This window comes from Polistes dominula, unplaced genomic scaffold, assembly GCF_049000335.1.
Source record: "Polistes dominula isolate Pdom_NZ unplaced genomic scaffold, Pdom_raw_medaka contig_78, whole genome shotgun sequence".
Lineage (NCBI taxonomy): Eukaryota > Metazoa > Arthropoda > Insecta > Hymenoptera > Vespidae > Polistes > Polistes dominula.
This window is the reverse complement of record NW_028301042.1, coordinates 274,250-292,426: the sequence shown is the minus strand read 5'-3', so window position 1 is coordinate 292,426 and position 18,177 is coordinate 274,250. Positions and strand designations below refer to the sequence as shown.

At 30.9% G+C, this 18,177-nt stretch overlaps 1 protein-coding gene across 3 annotated transcripts in view; it reads right to left on the bottom strand.

The window, feature by feature from the left end:
• Positions 1-1,842: 1,842 nt before the first annotated feature.
• Positions 1,843-18,177, bottom strand: part of Con (leucine rich repeat protein connectin) — a 155,038-nt gene continuing 138,703 nt past the window's right edge. For 2 of the 3 annotated variants that reach the window (XM_015332296.2, XM_089174999.1), the window contains 3 exons: positions 8,014-8,199; positions 6,709-6,848; positions 1,843-6,167 (listed from right to left, as the gene is read on the bottom strand). In XM_015332296.2, the coding sequence (XP_015187782.1) occupies positions 5,904-6,167; positions 6,709-6,848; positions 8,014-8,199 (590 nt within the window). In that variant the 3' untranslated portion in view covers positions 1,843-5,903. The remainder of the gene's footprint in view (positions 6,168-6,708; positions 6,849-8,013; positions 8,200-18,177) is intronic. The other variant, XM_015332297.2, reaches the window with a different exon arrangement.

Below are 18,177 nucleotides of genomic sequence, written 5' to 3'. Positions count from 1 at the left end.
ATAAAATTATGCACACTGTGTGCAGTTTCATCCAACTTGAAAGATAGGATAGTTTATATCTCTATTTATAATCGCAATATTATTTAATTGTTTGTATTTATGTATCGGACTGATTGTGAGCCACAGCAACACGTGGCGGGGCACTCCTAATTTTTAATATACTTTAAATTATTCACGCGTTTGTTTGTTAACTTTTTAAACTTGAAATATTAAATGAAATCAACGCGTTGTTCGTTATAAATCATAATCAGGTAGAAATTTGACATTAAAAAATATGGCAAATTGTTAAGGATTTAGGATAAAGTTAAATGGTTGTTCATTTTCCATAATATAAATACCATTTGAAATATTTTCTCGTAGATTTATTTTCCATCATTGTTTTAAATCTTACAAAAGAACATATAATACACATTAGAGTTCGGCAGTAAATTCACATAATTATTCATAAAACCTTAAACTTATCGTACAGTTTCTTATCAGTAGCTTAAATTAATGCATACGGTTTTAGAGAGAAAGGTACATATATATTATTATTTTTTTTTTCTTCCATGACCCTTTCTTACGCTTGTTTACGTGTGTGCTTTGTATTTAATTAATTAAATTAATTTAATTAATATATCAAAAAGTCGCGCGTGTAAATCGATTTTTACAAAAAAAAAAAAAAACAAACAAAAAACCTGGAAGTAGAAATGGGAATAAAAATAGTTTTGGATACACGAATCTTTTTCTTCTTCTTTTTTTTTTTTTTTTTTTTTTTGAAGGGCTAGAACGGCGGACAATTACATCGAAGAGATAAAAAATCTGTAAATCTGTAAAAAATCTGTAAAAAATCTGTAAAAAACGTTGTTCATCAAAATCATTGATAATCTTTCACAATTAATATTATTGATTACGCTTTACATATATTTATCATTTTTGGACAAGATAAATGCAAGATTCTCGATCACGTGTGCGTGTATATTTCTTCTTTGTTGTTTTTAATATGAAGGATGTATAAGTGTGTATGTATGTGTATGCATTCGAAAAAGGATTGGCATCGCGATACTCTAACGACGAAGAGAGAAAACCTATTTATTTATATATATATATATATATATATATATTTATGCATTTAATGTCTTTTAATGTATTTATGTATGTACGAATGATCAGGATTATAATAACTCTTTTTGGTTTAATAAGAAAAATTGTTTCTATCCAATTTTTTTTTCATTTATTATTATTATTATTTTTTTTTCTTTTACTATCAGCTGACAAGAAACTCATTTTGTTATTCGCAATAAAATTCATTTTTTCTTACGATATATTTTATATATATATATATATATATATATATATATATATATATATATATAAGTAATATTCGTTTATTCAGACTTCCAACTTCTTTTTTTAAATTATTTTTCTTTGCCTCCAACTTCTTCATCTTCTTCTTCTTCTTCATCATCTTCTTCTTTAATAATTATTAACAATAATAATTATTTTATTATTATTATTATTACGAGATTTCTAATGACTAACAACACCAAACTTTTTTTATCTTTGGTATCTAAGAGTATTCGTGATCGTATTTAATAATAGATGGGGAAAAAAAAAGAAAAACTTTAAACAAACAGAACAAAATAATTAATAATAATAAATATGACTATGACGATGTACGCTCTTTTTTTTTTTTCATTATTTTTTTTTATATACTTTTATAGATTTTTTTTTTTTTTGGTTTCTATTTTTCATTGCGATGATCTTTTTTCTTTTTTTTATTATTCAACTATGCGAAATTTGCGACGAACAAATAAAAAGAATAGTAACGATAAGTGTTTAGAAATTTATCTATTTAAAAAATGAATTTGAAAGTGAATAGTATAGACCAGGGGTCGGCAACCTTTTGAATCGGAAGAGCCACAAATTATAATTAATAAAATTTCAAAGTTTTTAAAGAGCCACCAAATTTTAAATAGTACTCGCATAAATAAAGTTAGTATTTGGATAAAAAAAAAACAACTAATCTATTTATTCATCGGTACCTCCTAATCCTGCTAAACTCTTTTAACTAAAGAGCCGCATGTGGCTCGCGAGCCGCAGGTTGCCGACTCCTGATATAGACAGAGAGATTTAGAGAGATTTAGAGAGAGAGAGAGGGAAAAGGGAGAGTACGATTTTTTCATAAAAAAATTGACGATGAGTTTAACATGGTACACCATAGACTTTGCTTACCCATATTTCAATGAATGAATTATTTATTATTAATTATATATTAAAGCTGATATTTTTTTTTCTTTCTCTAGCGCAACAAACGTTATCGTTTTTTTTTTTCTTTTTCATCGAAATGTTGGTGAATACTGGGTGCAAGAATTTCTTTACCTTATTATTTTTCTCTACCTTTTCGTCCCTATTTTACATCGAACATGCATATAGAAAGGGAAGGAAAGGGAGAGAAGAGAGGGATAAGTTTAATCCTAGAGTAGAATGGTGGAATGAGAAAAAGACTTCGTTGTATCAAACATAGAAGCTTATGTAAACCTAGCTTCGTTGGTTACTTTTTTTTCTTCATTTTTTTTCATTTTTTTTTTTTTGTCGAGCTTTTCTCTGACAACTTCCTTTTCATCCCTTTTCTTCGCCCTATTTTTTTTTTTTTTTTCTTTAGATCTTTGCCTTCTAGTATTCTTTTTTTATATTATATGCATCATTGAGATGTGTGTGTGTTCAGTTATATAAATAATATAACAATTCTCCTGTTTTATTTGTAACCATTGGAAATCATTTTTTTGTGTCCTCGCAAATTAGTCTCACCAACATTTCGATAAAAAAAAAAATCGACTCTTTATATTATATATATATATATATGTATATACATACTATATTCACGACACTATGATATAATAACGTATATACTATGACAAACATTTTCAACATCATTGATAATTTATTTATTTATTTATTTATTTATTATATTTTTTATTTTATTAAAATTCGAAGGAGAAAAAGGGTTTTAAAGAGGGTGTAAGGATAGGGTGTTGGTTTTAAAGGGTTCTAGTAGTCTAAGGTGTTCCACGTTACTCGACACGAACAATCATCGTCATTGTTAATTAATTAATTACCTTTTTATCTTTTTTTTGTTTTCTTATTTTATTTGATTTTTCTTAAATATGATTATCGCAAGCAGAATGATTAGAGAAGTTAGAAAAAGGATGATTTGCATGTAGAAATACACACCTATAAGGGTCATTCAATTTATTTGATCATCAATGATTTATCTTCTTTTCGTTTTGATTCTTTTTTTTTTTTTTCATCCCTCTGCTTGGTTATACCGACATTATTTTTTGTTTATTTGTTTGTTTGTTATTCGAACAATTACGCGAATTGTTGTTATCGAATTAGATTCGTAAAATTGCGTTTTAATGTAAATAAGTTAATTAACATTCTAAGATGGCACTCACTTATAGAAGCTTAAAATATTTAAGTATATATCTATATATATATATATATATATATATATATATATATATATATATATATATATATATATATTTAATAAGAAAATGACGGTGCATGATATTTTTGGTATTAATACGATAAATAGCGCGCGCGCGTGTTTTATGTTATTATTATAAATATTATACAATAAATCGTATAACTTTTCAAGTTATATCTTTTATTATTTTAATTTTCTTCTCTTTCTTTTCTTTTCTTTTCTTTTCTTTTCTTTACTTTTTTACATTTTTTTCTTCGTTCGCTAACACATTACGGACGGATGACGAAAATCTATATTCTTCATTTTATTGCTTTAATCATTTTATAATTAATCAATTATTCATCAATACTGAAAATTTAATAAGCAATATAATAATAATAGCGTGAATTATGATACTAATAAAAAAAGTGTAAACACACATAGATTTTTTTTTAATTAGTCATTAATATACGATTATTAATATGAAAATATTACAAAATAAAAACCTATCCCTAAATTTGATCGAGAATAATTATAAATACGATTTATATATATATATATATATATATATATTCATAATATGTGATTAAGTTTTTTAAATTATTTAATATTAAATAGTAATTAATAAGAAGTAAAAATAATATTACAAAAAAGAGTCTCACAAAAACTGGACGATCACTTACAAATTATTAACGACAAAAAAATTATTATAATATTATAATATTAATAAATATTCAATGTTAAAAACGTCTTGTCCGTAATATGTTAAAAAGGTACTTTTACCGGTACTTTCGGTGAATCTCGAGAGACCCTAACTCGTAATGTATACCTATCGTTTCTTCCTAATCTTTTATCTTCATCATTTTATCTTTTTTTCATTTTCCTTTACCCTTCTCTCTCTCTCTCTCTCCCTATCTCTCTCTCCCTATCTCTCTATTTCTTTTCTTTCATGAGATTTTTCTTCCAATTCTTTCTTTCATTTTACTTTACTTTACTTTCTTGTACCAACGCACAGATATACCAGATATATACGCGTATATTAACGCATTTTCACAGAGAGAGAAAGAGAAAGAGAAAGGTAAAGAGAGTGAGAGAGAGAGACAGAGAGAGAGAGAGAGAGAAATGGTGACTCTTCGCGTTTTTACTCTGGATTGTCTGACGTGTAATTAGCGAATAATAGCTCGTGCACGCTCGTCGTGTGCGAATCAACTCGACAAAGGTGAATGGAGAGAGAAAGAGTAAGAGAATAAGAGTGAGTGAGTGAGAGAGAGAGAGAGAAACATGTGCACAGGTAGAGACGCGGAAATTTAGATGAACGCATGTCGTCGGTTGAAACCATGCGACATTATTCTCGCTCATTAACCATGCTAATTTATTCATTGGACGTTCCGCATGTAATATGTATTATAGTTCGATTACGATCGACGTGGGGAAGCTAAAACGAAACGTCGAGGAACCGACGAGCGAGAAAAAGGAATTTTAACGTTCACCAGGAAATACAAAATCCAAAAATTACCATCTCTATTTTTTTTTCTGCTTTTCGCGTGTTTCGGATAATTCGCAAATGTTTCTTCCTATTTTATTTTTTGTATTTTTTATTTTTTTTTTGTATTTTTTATTTTCGACACGCGATAGGAGATCGTATTTGATCGTAATTTTCTCTTTCAACTGTACTTTATATATATATATATAATAATAATATCGATCGACGTTTTTTTTTTTATGTTATGCATTTAATTTATTTTCTGATAACGTTATCGTGAACGAATTATCTCGTTTATTATTCCAAATACGATTGCAATCGCATTACCGATTGCAAATTCATGGGATTTTTGTTTTTGAGAAATTCTATTCTATTCTTCTTCTTCTTCTTCTTCTTCTTCTTCTACCTTTACGTTAAAAATGCTATGGAATTAGCATTAGAATTAAACTAATTTCTATCTCCTTTCACAGCATGATAAAAATAAGAAAGTTTCTCTTTCTCTCTCTTCTTTCCTTCCTTCCTTCCTTCCTTCCTTTCTGTATTTCATTTTATTGTCTTCCTCTTTTTCCCTTGTTCTCTCGCAAAGCATCTATCTTTTCTTACTTGAAACAAAATAAAATAGAAACAAAAAAAACAGCTAGAGAAGAGAGAGAGAGATCTACGAAGCAAGCTCAAAAAAGCCGAGCAACAATTTAATCTAAGGAATTGGAACTACGAATATCGTCGAACGAGTGGGGGTGGGGGGTGGGGTGAAATGTAGGAGATATATATATATATAATATCATCGCATTTTGAATAATGGAAAATTTTCCTATATAGATTTTGATAGAATTTTCTTGTTGTTACACCATACTATTCCATGGTATAGTAGTCCCACTCTAGAATAATTAGAATTATTTCTGTATTTTTCTCTGTTTATGAATCGTTGGTGCCTGGTGGGAAAAAAAAAATATTCTCATCTTTTTCCTTCTACGTTGAAAAGGTAAAGATAACTATTTGAATGAATAGAATAAGTGAACTAGCATAGACGACAAATTGGTTGACTCGTAGAGTCTGCGCCGAAGATGTAAACCATATGGAACCGGAGGAACCCACTGGTGCATTCTCGTGACGACTGGATGGTTGCTCAGAAGCCATTAGATCCTCCCTTGTGGTCTCAGGGCATGGTAGATCTTCCAACTTTAGATCGAACAAATGCTTCACGTAACACACCTTCCCATCCAATATCTGCACCTGCGAACATTCGACAAAATGCGACAGTGTACGCGAAGAATATTCGTTTCATTAAAAAAACTACAACTTTTTCGTTGGACATTATTATTTCATTGTATAATTTCAACACGCCTTGTACTAAGTTACAGTAATACGATAGTAGTTAGTTAAAATATAAACAAAATTATAATTCCATTAAAGTTAATAATAATTAGAATATGTTTAACTCTTTTCTGTTTTAATATTATTTTAGTAAACAAAAAAAACAAAAACAAAAACAAAAAAAAACAGAAAATAATATCACAAAGTTGATTTAAAATCACGCGAAGGCAACAAAGAGGAAATAATATTAACGTCGAGTCAAAGTAACTCCAAACATAATGAGTTCGTTATACATACGTGTCTCTTTCTACTTTAATACTATCTTCATTTAAATAATGAAACAAGGATCAACCTAATCGCTTTTAATTTAAATTTGCTATCTCTCCTCGACGTTTGTATAAGAGTATGAGAGAGAGTGAGAAGAAGGAACATAGACTACGATTTACTTAGAAACTATTACCTTAGGCTGGGAATTACTATCCAACGAGGAATCCTCATATTCTTCACCCAAATTTTCATAACTTTCATTAGCCACGTCACCTAAGTAGTTGTCTTCGTCTTCCTTATTTCCTATTTTCAAATTATCAGCCAAATATGAATCTAAAAACACATATACAGACGCACGCGTATATACGTAAGGTATTTCTATATAAAGGGTGTCCTAAAGGATAATACATTGTTTTTTCCTTCTAACGTGTATTAAATAAATGAACAAAGACAAATACAAATTGCATCTTCAATTTTGAATTAACGAGGTGGTAGTACCAATACTCCATTTTTTCATACTTCAATATTTTGCAAGACCACATTGACGATAATAAATGAATTTAAACGCAAATGTAATAATCCACGTTTTCACGTGGAAGAATAATGCAAACAAACTGGGACTTGTTTTGCGTTTAAAACAATAAAGTTGCTCATCGTAATTCTTCTTGGTTAAAGTGAAAAAAAATCTTTTGAGCATCTCCGCAAAGACATAATTTGTTACCCTATAACGCTATTTAACTACAGTTTGCTAACTTTAATATTTCACGTGCCACAAGAAGAAACAGATTATCTGGGACACTGTGGTGTACAGGGTGACTTATTTTAAACAATATTAATAGACATTTTATTAACGCGAATTTTTTCATTCTTTTCAATGATACATGATATTCAATCTTTTGTTGATCAATCGATTCATTTATTTATCATTAATATTAATAATAATGAGCATCGTTCATAAATTGTATATCTCGACAAGAAAGTACTATATGAAAAGAACAGCAATAAATATTTTTCCTATCTAACACAGGGAACTTTTATTCGAAACTATTTGTTCATAAGACGAATAGAATCGTAGATATTTGGTTATATTAAATAAAATGAGACACCCGGTGTAAGAGAACCTTTCAAACTAAGGAAACTTATAAAAGGGTGCGCTGAGAGGAAGACGGGGGGGGGAAGGAGTAAGGGAAATTGTTTGAAACTTTTGATCACCTTCGAGACCCATATATCTACTTTTCTCACACTTATTTTCTATCTGTCTGTTTTCTCCATTTCTTGGCTTCGTATCATCTTTGAGAAAGGACAAGAAATGAAAATGAGAAAATTATCAAAGACTTTTTCAATTATTGCATGATGAAAATAATTCAAATGTGTAAAGGATACGTAACTTTGATTTGGTCTCTCGTTTCATTTTTAGGACACCCTTCGTATATGGTTGGAGTATTAAACTGATATATGTGAGGGTAAGGAATAGAATATAAGAATAAGTGAAATTTACCAGAATTTCGCGCGATCTCGAGTTCCTGATTCCTCTCTAGATCCTCGGTGTTGATCTTTAGTGCTGTATTATTACTTTCGAGGAAACAAATAAGCTCCTCTAGGGCATTTCGTAACTTTGCATTCTTCGTCTCGTTCCTTAAACCCCACAGCCATGCAAGATTACAGTCGCAGATCAATTTGTTTCCTGTAAAATATATATATACATATATAAATACATAAAACATTAACTTTGCTATTCATTTTTCAAACAATTATCACATCAATGATTAATTGTTATATTTAATAGAAAATTGTTAGAAACTTCTTTTTCAAAGTATTTCATTCGTCTCTCGTGTCTGACTGATATTTTCATTCGAGCTAACATCATTTCCATGAATTTAATTAACTTCTTTAAACGAAGAAAAATGACAATAAGAAAAAGTTACAATCGAAGATTCGAAACGTCCCGTAGAATTAAATTGTTCATTAGTTCGACTTCTACTAATTCCTATATCGGTCCCGTTAATCTTTAATTGAAACGTCTATTAGTACGGACAATTCACCTATTATTAATGTTGCTAAATTATGCGAAAGGCAACTGAACCTTCGATGATCATCTGGAAATCGAGTAAATTTAGTTTCAAGATATTCCACTTTTAAAATCAACATTATGCAATTATATTCATTTTTAATGATTCATTTAATATTAATTAAACTTGAAATATAAAAAAACTATTATTAAAGAATTATTATATTGGTGATTAGAAAATAATGAAACTTGGTTGGTAATGCGTTGAAATAATGTTCTTGTCATTTTAAGATTTGTCAAAGCTTTAGATTATTTTAAAAGACAAAGGGAATATATACGGTGTTTAAGAAATTTGATTCAATAATAAATTTGTAAGAAGCTACATCTTACTCGTTGTGTAGTCGCTTTTTCACGCGCATTTTAACTTTGCTTTGTCGAATCACGACTTTGAACGATTCTTGCTTAAAAGTGCGAGAAGAGCTGAGCTGATATGAAATTTTCATCTTGTTGCTTCCTGCATGCAATATCCTCCTCCTTATCTTTTCTTTTCTTTTCTTTTCTCTTTTTTTTCTCTTATCCTATATACGCATACGAGATTACGTATTACTTAAAGATAGAAAAGATAAGAGAGAGAGAGAGAGAGAGAGAAGATGGGACGGAAATTGACATTAGAAAAATAATCAAAGTAAGAAAAAATATTGCAACATTTACAAATGCGTAACCAGTATTAAACGTAAAACGTTGATTGAAAATGAAATTGTTGGATCGATTAAAAAAAAGAAAATAAAACGTATAAATCTTGAAAAGTTGTTTAGAAAGAAAATTTGTAAATCGTAACACGGTAGCAACAGCAGCAGCAGCAGCAGCAACAGCAGGTCTTTCTATCGGTTTCTGGGGATAATTTTTTACTCGTTCGTCCTTTATACTTTACAAGGATAAATCGTTTTTTGATGCAACCTTTAAAAGAGAGAGAGAGAGAGAGAGCTAAGACGATTTTCGCGTAAATCTTTCAACGTAGCCCACAGGCACGATTTTTAGATAAGACATTTTTTGCATCGTCTGTCGTATAAAGAATATCCTTAATAATTAAATACAAAGAAAAACTAAAAATAAAAATCAACAGAGAGGGAGAGAGAGAATAATGAATGAATTTGAGTGATCTCACGATCTTGTCTAAAGTAGAATTAAGTATTCTAATTAAAGGGTATCATCAAGGTGGCCATTACTTGAACAACAACAACAAAGAAAACAGTATTAGGAGGCTCCCATGAAAATCCTGTTATTTCGAGTTGCGTTTAAATGTCCAGACAATTCGAGCCAATTCTTTCGCTGAAAGGATTACGGTCGTAACGACAGGATTACAATGCTTCTCCAAGCGACTATTCGTCTTCTCCTGTATATGTGCTTTTAACCCACACTAACACCTACTATTCACGATTCTCAACGTATTTATTTACATACCTAAACACTTATTGCACCTACGTGAAATGCCAACCCAGAGAGATACGTGCATGCTATTTATTTCTATATATTTTTGCATATGTATATGTGTGTATGTGTGTATATATATATATGTATATGGGGATAGATAGAGATAGATAGAAAGAGAATGCACCACTATTCCATGCAAGGGTGACTCTAATTTTCTGGGAAATAAAGTACCTACCAAACGATCTGATTACGAAAGCACTGCTTTGCATTCGTTTGTTTTACATTTTTGTTTTAACTTATTCTAGAAAAAGAAAATTCTATGCAACGAGAAATGTTGAATAGAACTGATTCGTAATTATTTTAATACTCAACTTATCATTGAAAAGTTTGTTAGAACGGAAATAATTAAAAATATGTATATATAATTATTATTTGAAATAAATATCGAACAGTATTGGTATTAAATAAATAAATGAGATATTTGATAGCTGTTAAACATTTACGTTTCAATCGAATGTGTACCACATAATAATATTCGATTTATAGACCACATTTGACGATAAAACTCAAAGAAAACTCGAGTATGCGTGTATGTATTCATTTTGGTGTTTGCTACAATATTTGAAAATTTCGATTTAAACTGAAAATTTAAACGATTTTATCGACAGGTCAATAAATGCACACGCGAGATATTTCAAGTTTCTAGTTATCTTTGAAAATAATTTCACAGATCTTCTTCAAATATTATTTCTAAATTATCCAATTTGATTCATCAACGGGCTATTTAATTAAAGATCATTTAGTTATATTAACTTTTTTATATATTATTTCATTAATTTCAATGTGTGTGTCTTTTTTCTAATATCATTTTTGTAAAATATAATACATTTGGTGAATTTCATAACATTTTACTTATACTTTCATTTTATTCGTTTTATCAAAGATATGCGTTTTATTTCCCACGAGAGATTTTCATCATTCCCACCAAAAAGTTCTTATTACAATAAAACTAATTTTTTCGAATTAAATTCTTTTTATTTAGGTATACGATTGGTCTCATAAAGAATAGGTAAGATATTAATTTGGCAAGATATTTTCGTGGATGGGTTCGAATAAATATAACAATAAAATTGAAAAAAGTCTTAAAAATAAATAATCACAATATTTTTTATCGTTTCAAGTAGACGTTGTAAAAAAATTCGAAAAAATTCCACTAGCCGATTGATTTTTCAATAAATTTTAAATATAACATAAAAGAAGAAACCCATGTATGTGTGTGCGTGTGTGTGTGTACCTATGTGTGCATGTATGCATGCAGGTAGATCGTGAAATTTCGAGGGAGTTTCTCCATTCGGTCAGAGACGTTGAAAAATGCAAGAAAATAAAAAGAGAAGGGTTCTCTCTTTTTTTTTTTTTTTTTTTATCGATACCTTCTCCCTTTCTTTAACCAATCCTCAAGCTTTCCCTGACGCAACCCCTGCTATCTCTTCTTCTTCTTCTTCTTCTTCTTCTTTCCTTGGGTCCCAGCCTTGTTTCTGTTCAACCCACCACAATAGTCGTCCTGTGTGCTATGCACGTGCACCGATGCATTTGGTAAAAGAATGACTACACTGACATCTTCTATCTTTTTCCTTTCTACCTAAACCCACATTGTTTATCTCTTCACCGGATTCAGCTATTTTCTTTTCTAACAGACTGACTTTCCCAAAATCGATCGTCTCTCTCTCTCTCTCCCCCACACTCTCGTTTTATATTTATTTATCCTTCCTCTTTCTTGTGTGTTGTACTCTCCTTCTAAGTTTCTTCTTTTTCTATCTTTTTATATGCCTTATAAAGCTTTCTTCTTTTACTCTACTTTTCAATTTTCTTAACTTTCTTTCTTTCTTATACCAGTTCTCTCTTTGATATTTATTTCTCTCTCTCTCTCTCTCTCTCTCTCTCTTTTCCTTGTAATTTTATCTCTTGTTTTTTCCCCTCCTTACCCAACATTCCATTGCAATTCCCTTAAACGTTTGTACATCGAAATAAACAACCGATGTTAAATTTCGATCGAAACCTGAAGGTATGTATGTATCATTTTCCTCTTCCTTTCGGGGATTTGTTTTATATTCTAGAAATAAAAATAAAACAAAACAAAAAAAAACTAGAAAAAATAGAAAAAATTCATTCGATATTTGATTGAGTCATCATGATATTGGTGATAGGTACCTACTGCGTGTAACTTTGGACGACACATTTTCCACCTGTTATTCTTCACGCGGTAACTTTTTATTCGTCACAATTCCACCTATATATATATATATACATATACATATATATACTTACATATGTACTCTTCTCGTCCTTTCCGGCCAATTTCGTATAAACGACGAACGTCCCTCGGTTTTCTGTTCCAAAATGTTTCCCAGTTTTATTTTCTCTCTCTCTCTCTCTTTCTCTCTTTCTCTCTCTTTCTCTTTTTCTTTTTTACTTCCATTTGTGTTGCAGATATATATATATATATATATATCGTGACGACCTGAAAACATTGATGGTATCGACAAAACGATCGCAACTTCGTTCAATTGTCGAATATTTTTGTTGGTTTGTCCAAGAGTTTGAGGGTAGTCCTTCTATCTATCTCTCTCTCTCTCTCTCTCTCTCTAATAGAGGTGGTGATTTTTGTTTGCTTTTTTTTTTGTTTTATCTATTTTTGTATTTTTTGTTACATTTGTCTCAAAAATACAGTCGATGCATCGAGGAGGATGATGCTCGAATGAACTGCACCGTCGAGTCAGCACTTCGATGTCAATATGTATATTTATATAGGTATTTGTACGAGTCGTCTGGGTCCTCTCTATCTCTCTCTCTCTCTCTCTCTCTATATATATATATATATATATAGCAGCTTTTTTTGTAGTGTTTCATTTGTGGCTTGAAAATTTTACGATCGATACGTTTTGTTATTACTTTGGAGAACGAATAAATATTTGCTTATTGCGTCAAAGTTTTCTATCGTTTTTGAAAGGATTAATGATACTTGCAAATGGAAACGTTTTTTTATAATTAAAATATTCATTTGTGTTAATCATTTCATAAAGATTCTATATAATATTAGGGGTGCCTCGCCACGCGTTGCTGTGACTTACAATCAGTCCGATACACACGTCTTTAAGTCAACGAATCTTTGTTCATGAGTTTATATTAGGATTTTGAACGATGGACACATTCCATTGATTAACATTCTAATTCTTCTGATCTTTTGTTTATTTTTAATGATCATTCAATTCAATTTTCAATAGAATATAAATTGTCAAAAATACACGATTAATTTTCAAATCGTTCGATTTTAATATACATATGGTTAAATCTATAAGCGTAGGTAGAACGTGCGTACGAATTTTAATTATCGCTTCATTAGGGACTAATTAAGCATGGCAAATGTTAAACGTATTGAACATAATTTAAATCTAAAACGTTTCGTCGATAAACATTTAAATGATACCAATAATACAGTTTGCTATGAATAAACTCTCTCTTGTAATTTTATAATAAAAATATAGTATACTTCTAACATAATAATTTATTTATACTTCAAGAGATATTTATAATCAATCGAGCAGTTTGAGATTTATATTTCAATTTAATATATATATATATATATATATATATATATATATATATGTATAAAAATATAAACTTGGATCACATAATTTAAAAATATCATAATCGTATCGTAAAAATATATATTTATACGTCATCGCGAAATATAGTTGGATAAATCTGAACAAAATCGTAATCCTATAAATGGAAGTATAAGGAATATGAGTATCGTGCATGAATACCAAATTTCAAGACGGACTATGCGATTCGAAATCGAGAATATAAGTTTGAAAATGCTATGATATATACATATCTATCTGTATAGATATATATCAAAGTATGTATTACGATGTGGTTCTGATAAAATTTCTTCAATGGATTTACAAGTATATCTTACGTTAGAAAATAATAAATTGAAATATGAAATATTTTACAACTGACGATAAATATAAAGGAAAAGTTTCTTAATTAGAAATATAAATTACAATATTATATATATATATATATGTATACAAATAATTGTTAGAGTTATTTTAAACAAGCTTTACAGACTTTGATAAACTCCGATAAATAAATTGCAAGAAAAATAGACGAGAAAAAGCTGAAGCAAATCTTTTTACTTACTCTCGAACGAGTGTCTGAGTAATCTAAAAAAAAAAATCTGAAGAAAATGAATGTAAGGTGAAAGAAAGCAACGAAGGAGAAGGAGAAGGAGGAGGAGGAGGAGGAGGAGGAGGTTGGAAAAGATCGTCGAAGAAAAAAGAAGAAAAGTTTTGCACTGGAAGAAGTCTTGCATTAATGCATAAAAAAAAAGCTCTCTTGACGGATTGATAAGCCCGTCACTTGGACGACTCCTCTGGACTTTAGAATGAAGTATAAAAGAGGCAACACAGATGTACGACAAGATGAGTTGAAAGAAAAGGTGAGCAGAGCAGCGAGCTTCAATTCCTTTCGCTAGAGAAACCACCGACCATAAGATTTTTTTAATTAATGAGAAAAAATCGCAAAGTCAAACGCAACTCTGACCCTTAGAGGTGATGGTGGGACCACTCCACTAGGGTGGTGGTAACTAACTAGGATGACCTAGCTCGTGCGACTGCACGTGACTGCGCAAACTTTGACCCCCCAATCCCCCTCTTCTGTACGCACGCACGCGCCACTTTCCGTTCCGTTCCGTTCCGTTCCGGGGGAGGTTGAAACTTTGAAAACTTTGGTCCGCCGTTAAATCCTCGTTATCCTCCAAATTAATCCTGCTTCTCATCACAAGACCAACTTGAAAGCTTCTATCTTCCACGACGACATTTTCAGCATTTCTTTTTAAGCTAATATTTCGAATCAAATGATGGACAGATTATTTCCTATTTTTTTTGTCATTTTTATTTTTCAAGTGCTATCATTACTTTATTAGGAATTTTAGGAGAGCGTTGATGTGTTACGTTAGACGCCTGTAAAACCTATTTATCTAACTATCCCCTTTTATCTTTATCGATCGATCTAACTGTCTATCTATCTATCTTTCACTGTCCTCCCTATCTCTTCTCTCACCCTTTTCTCGGATACATATCTAGCCGCCTATACTTCCGTTTTTCTCTCTTTCTCTTTCTTTCTCTCTCTCTCTCCCTCTCTCTCTCTCTGTTTCGGTCACTTTGGGCAGCGACGGAGGTCGATATACGTCAAGGCACAAAGTAATACCACCTGCAACAGCTGCAACAATGGGAGTTCGTGCGAAGCAAGAAGACTGTCAGGCTAAGTTATGTGCCCTAGCGACAATTCCCAAGTGCACAGGGGAACGACTGACTTTGACTCAAATTTTCTAAATGTTCATCATAAGATCTATGATTTATTGATCCAACAAAAGTTACAACCACTTTTTTTTTTTTTACAGTACTTATCTACGTGTTCCAATTGTTTTTCTCAAAAAAAACAAAGTTTTGTAAAAAAATTTGCAATGCAAACTAATGTTTATACATATGTATACCACAAATTCCCATTATATTTCCAACAACAACAACGCACGTTGTATACAAAAAGGGATGGGGGATGAAGATAGGGACGACAAGAGTAATCCGGAGAACGTAGGTCAATGCAGGAAGAAGGGGGTGTAACCGGCAGAGAAGCAGACTACTACCACGCCTCTCTTCCTAAAATTTCATCCCTTGAATGATTAAAACCTAATATACCGACACGCCTACCCCTAGGGTCGAAGGGTACTACTACGAAAAGCCCTCTTCGTCACATACAGAAATACACGCAATTTCCTCAAACTATTTTCTCTTCGAATCTCACTTTTCTCGCTTACGATACTTTTATTTCGATTTTTTTTTTTCCACAACTACCACCAGAAATTTTCCTTCAACGATATATATATATATATATATAGTTCTGTTTCATTCGCCCAACCACGTTCCTTCTATTTCTTTCCTTATTTTTATTAAAATCGTGAAGAGACAACTACCCCCGTGTGAACATATCAACGTCGAAATTTCACGGTCGCTTCGTTCAATTTCGTTGAATATCGTCTAAATCCATCGTGTATACTAAAAATTTCAAGGAATATATCGAACCGAGAAGCTTCCTTTTTTCTATTTCTTTTCTATTTTTTTTTTTTTGATTCCTTGCGCGTGCGTCCCAACCGTGTGGTTCTTGCAATAATTAATCGGTGTCATTAGGCTAATGAGTCCGCGGGTTAAAGCATGCGCGTTTCTCGCTATATGTGTGTGTATGTGTGCGTGCAAAAGACCACGCGATCCGTGAATCAGGGGAAAAAAAAAAGATCGAAAATGTTAGCAACGATGACGCACCACTACCACCACCACCACCACTAATCTTTTATTCCCGCAAATAATAAAGTTTCCTTACGCAAAATGTGAGGATTTGATCGCGAGTAAGGTTTTATATATTAATTGTTAACAAATATTTTACTTTGTAGAACAAGTCAGAGGTGTTTTAGGAAGGGATGTCAAGGGGATGGAAGCAGGGGAGTTGAAGAACGATCAAATATGCACAAATACAAATGGAAAAAGTATGAGGAATACAGTGAAGCATTTTGTTTTTCCTCTTAGGGAGGTTTTATCAAGTAAAATAGAGAAAAAGGGATGAGATAAACGTTGTGCTCGGATGCACCCTACTGAATAATTGAGTACTCAATTTTCTCGGTATCAGATAGCAAGATTTCATAACTTTTTCTTCATTGACTTATGATTGTTCAAAGATATATCCCCCGAGAGAGAGAGAGAGAGAGAGAGAGAATGGGAATGAAAAAGAAAAGGGTGCTACTAAACAATCAAATCTTTCATCGATTAGAACAAGTATATGTTACTGTAACAATAATTGAACATTGCATAAAAAATCGATAGGAAATAGAAGGAACGATAAATGTATGATACTCTTGACGACAATCTTTTAACCCTTTTCGTTTCCATTTTTGGTTCCATTTTCTTTCTTCTCTGTTTCTTCTTTCTAAGATCGAAGATAGAAAGTTAAGAAAGTATAAGAGAAAACTTGGATTATACTTTGGAACGGTGAGAACTAGTTTGGAAAATTCAACGAATGGTTAGGATATACGTATATATCGGGTGTGTCAATAAAATGTTCAATTTATTCTAACTTGAAATTTTACAAATTCATTTTCTTGCAAAAAGTATTTGTGTACATATATTGGCAAAATGAAATGGCTACGTTTTTGACAAAAGTATTAAAAGACCGATACTTGTAAAATACAATACGATACTTTGTTATTTCAGTTTTTCTTTCTAAGGGATAAATTTATAAGCACAAATTTTACGAACACCCTTTATATACAAATATATAATACCTGTCTCTTTCTTTTACATTTAGTTCGTGACTTTATCACAATTATTATCGTTATCTGTGCGATAATTCTTCCTGTAGCTTTTCTTACTTTTAAAAGGATGTGCGACGTTCATCGACGTTCGTAAAGAAGAAGAATAAATGGAAAAAGAGGGATGAAGTAGAAGAAGAAGAAGAAGAAGAAGAAGAAGAAGAAGAAGAAAATCGTGAAGAGCACTGACTATGGCATTTCAAGTTTCGAAACAGACTAAACTTTGTAATATTGCAGTTTATGCATTTCATACTTCGGTTCTTTACCAACTTTTTGTTGTCAACTAACGCTAAGTACATACTTTATTCTTCTTTTTTCATCTTCTATTTCTTTAGATTTTACAAAATTTCAGCTAAATCCGGTTACATTATTAGTAGTTGCGATTTCTCGAAAAGTAACTAAACAATTTGCAAAAAAGAAAAAAAATACCATTTGCAGAAAAGCTGAATAAATTTGTGTAAATAACGTATTACGAAAAGTTTATAATAAATACGATTTTGCGTTATAAATATCGCAGAAAACCTTTCTCTCTCTCTCTCCTAACCAAATATTACAAATATTACAATATGAGCTTTAAAACTTCAAATTTACGAGTATAATCTTTTCCCTCGATAAGTATTTTATTTGTAAATAAAATAAAATAGCATGCAAAATACGCACGCACGTACGCACGCACGTACGCACACACACGCGCGCTTACAAATCCATTTAAAATAGAATAAATTATTGCATTAGTTTTTCGCAGTTTGTAAATTATTTAAGTTAGTAACGAAGCTCGTTTCTATACGAAAAAAAAAAAA